Here is a 1,138-nt window from a genome sequence, read left to right as displayed (position 1 = left end):
TGTGTGTGTGTGTGTGTGTGTGTGTGTGTGTGTGTGTGTGTGTGTGTGTGTGTGTGTGTGTGTGTATGGATATGGATATATATTAGGATATATATACTAGGATATGTGAATGTGGACGTGGATGTGAATATGTGTATGTTGTATATGTGTATGTGTGAGTCTAGTTTGTTCGTGACTCACGCCTGCTTGGGCGTACAGTCGATGTAGCGATAACCCGCACCAGTCGTTTCACTGTGTTGTGATGCTGAATGCAGCCAGGCGAGGCATCTGCAGGAATTGGTGTAAACCCCTTTTACAAACCTGCATGCGACGAATGATCTCGAGGTATGATAAGCATAAGCCCTCAAACCCTCAAACCCTAACCCCTTTAAACGCTGAGTTTATAAGTAAACTACTTTTTCTCTTCGTGTCACAGCACTACGACCAAAAAGACTACTTCACCAACCTGCGTGCGGCAATGGACCTTAAAGCGTTGTACTGGCTCAAATCTGCTCGCTTAGCGCGGCTCAGCGGAAGGCACCAGACGGCATACCGAGCACTGCTACAGGCAGGCAATAACAAGAAGCCACCCCCGAAGTACCACATAGAAAAGGTGCTGTGCATATAATGGGCTTGTGGTTTTTATATGGGAGGTTTATCGTTCACATGGGATGTGTATGTGGGGTTGTTGTGGGGAAGTACATGTTGTTCTATGGGCGTTTAGTTTGGGCTCACGTGCTGTGCATTTAATAGTTCCGTAGTTAATATGGAAGGTTTATCGTTAACATGGGTGATTTATCGCTCACATGGGATGTGTATGTGGGGTTGTTGTGTGGAAGTGCATGTTGTTCCATGGGCGTTTAGTTTAGGCTCACGTGCTGTGCCTATAATAGTTCCTTAGTCAATATGGGAGGTTTATCGTTCACATGGGAGCTTTATCGATCACACGGGATGTGTAAGTGGGGTTGTTGTGTGGAAGTACATGTTGTTCCATGGGCGTTTAGTTTAGGCTCACGTGCTGTGCCAATAATAGTTACATAGTTAATATGGGAGATTTATCGTTCACATGGGATGTGTATGTGAGGTTATTGTGTGGAAATACATGTTCCGTTGGTGCTTAGTTTAAGCTCAAACCTAAATGTGATCGCGGCTAGGCGGT

General features: G+C 45.3%; 1 protein-coding gene across 1 annotated transcript; it reads left to right on the top strand.

The window, feature by feature from the left end:
- Nucleotides 1-415: 415 nt before the first annotated feature.
- SARC_16213 (hypothetical protein) lies at nt 416-607 on the top strand (the record flags this gene model as incomplete). Its single annotated transcript, XM_014289676.1, has 1 exon — nt 416-607. A coding segment is annotated over one exon (192 nt), but the record flags the coding sequence as incomplete, so codon positions are not given.
- Nucleotides 608-1,138: the final 531 nt, after the last annotated feature.

The sequence above is a fragment of the Sphaeroforma arctica genome (genome assembly GCF_001186125.1).
Source record: "Sphaeroforma arctica JP610 unplaced genomic scaffold supercont1.7591, whole genome shotgun sequence".
NCBI lineage: Eukaryota > Ichthyosporea > Ichthyophonida > Sphaeroforma > Sphaeroforma arctica.
The sequence above is the reverse complement of the archived record's forward strand: the minus strand, read 5'-3'. Positions and strand labels throughout refer to the sequence as shown.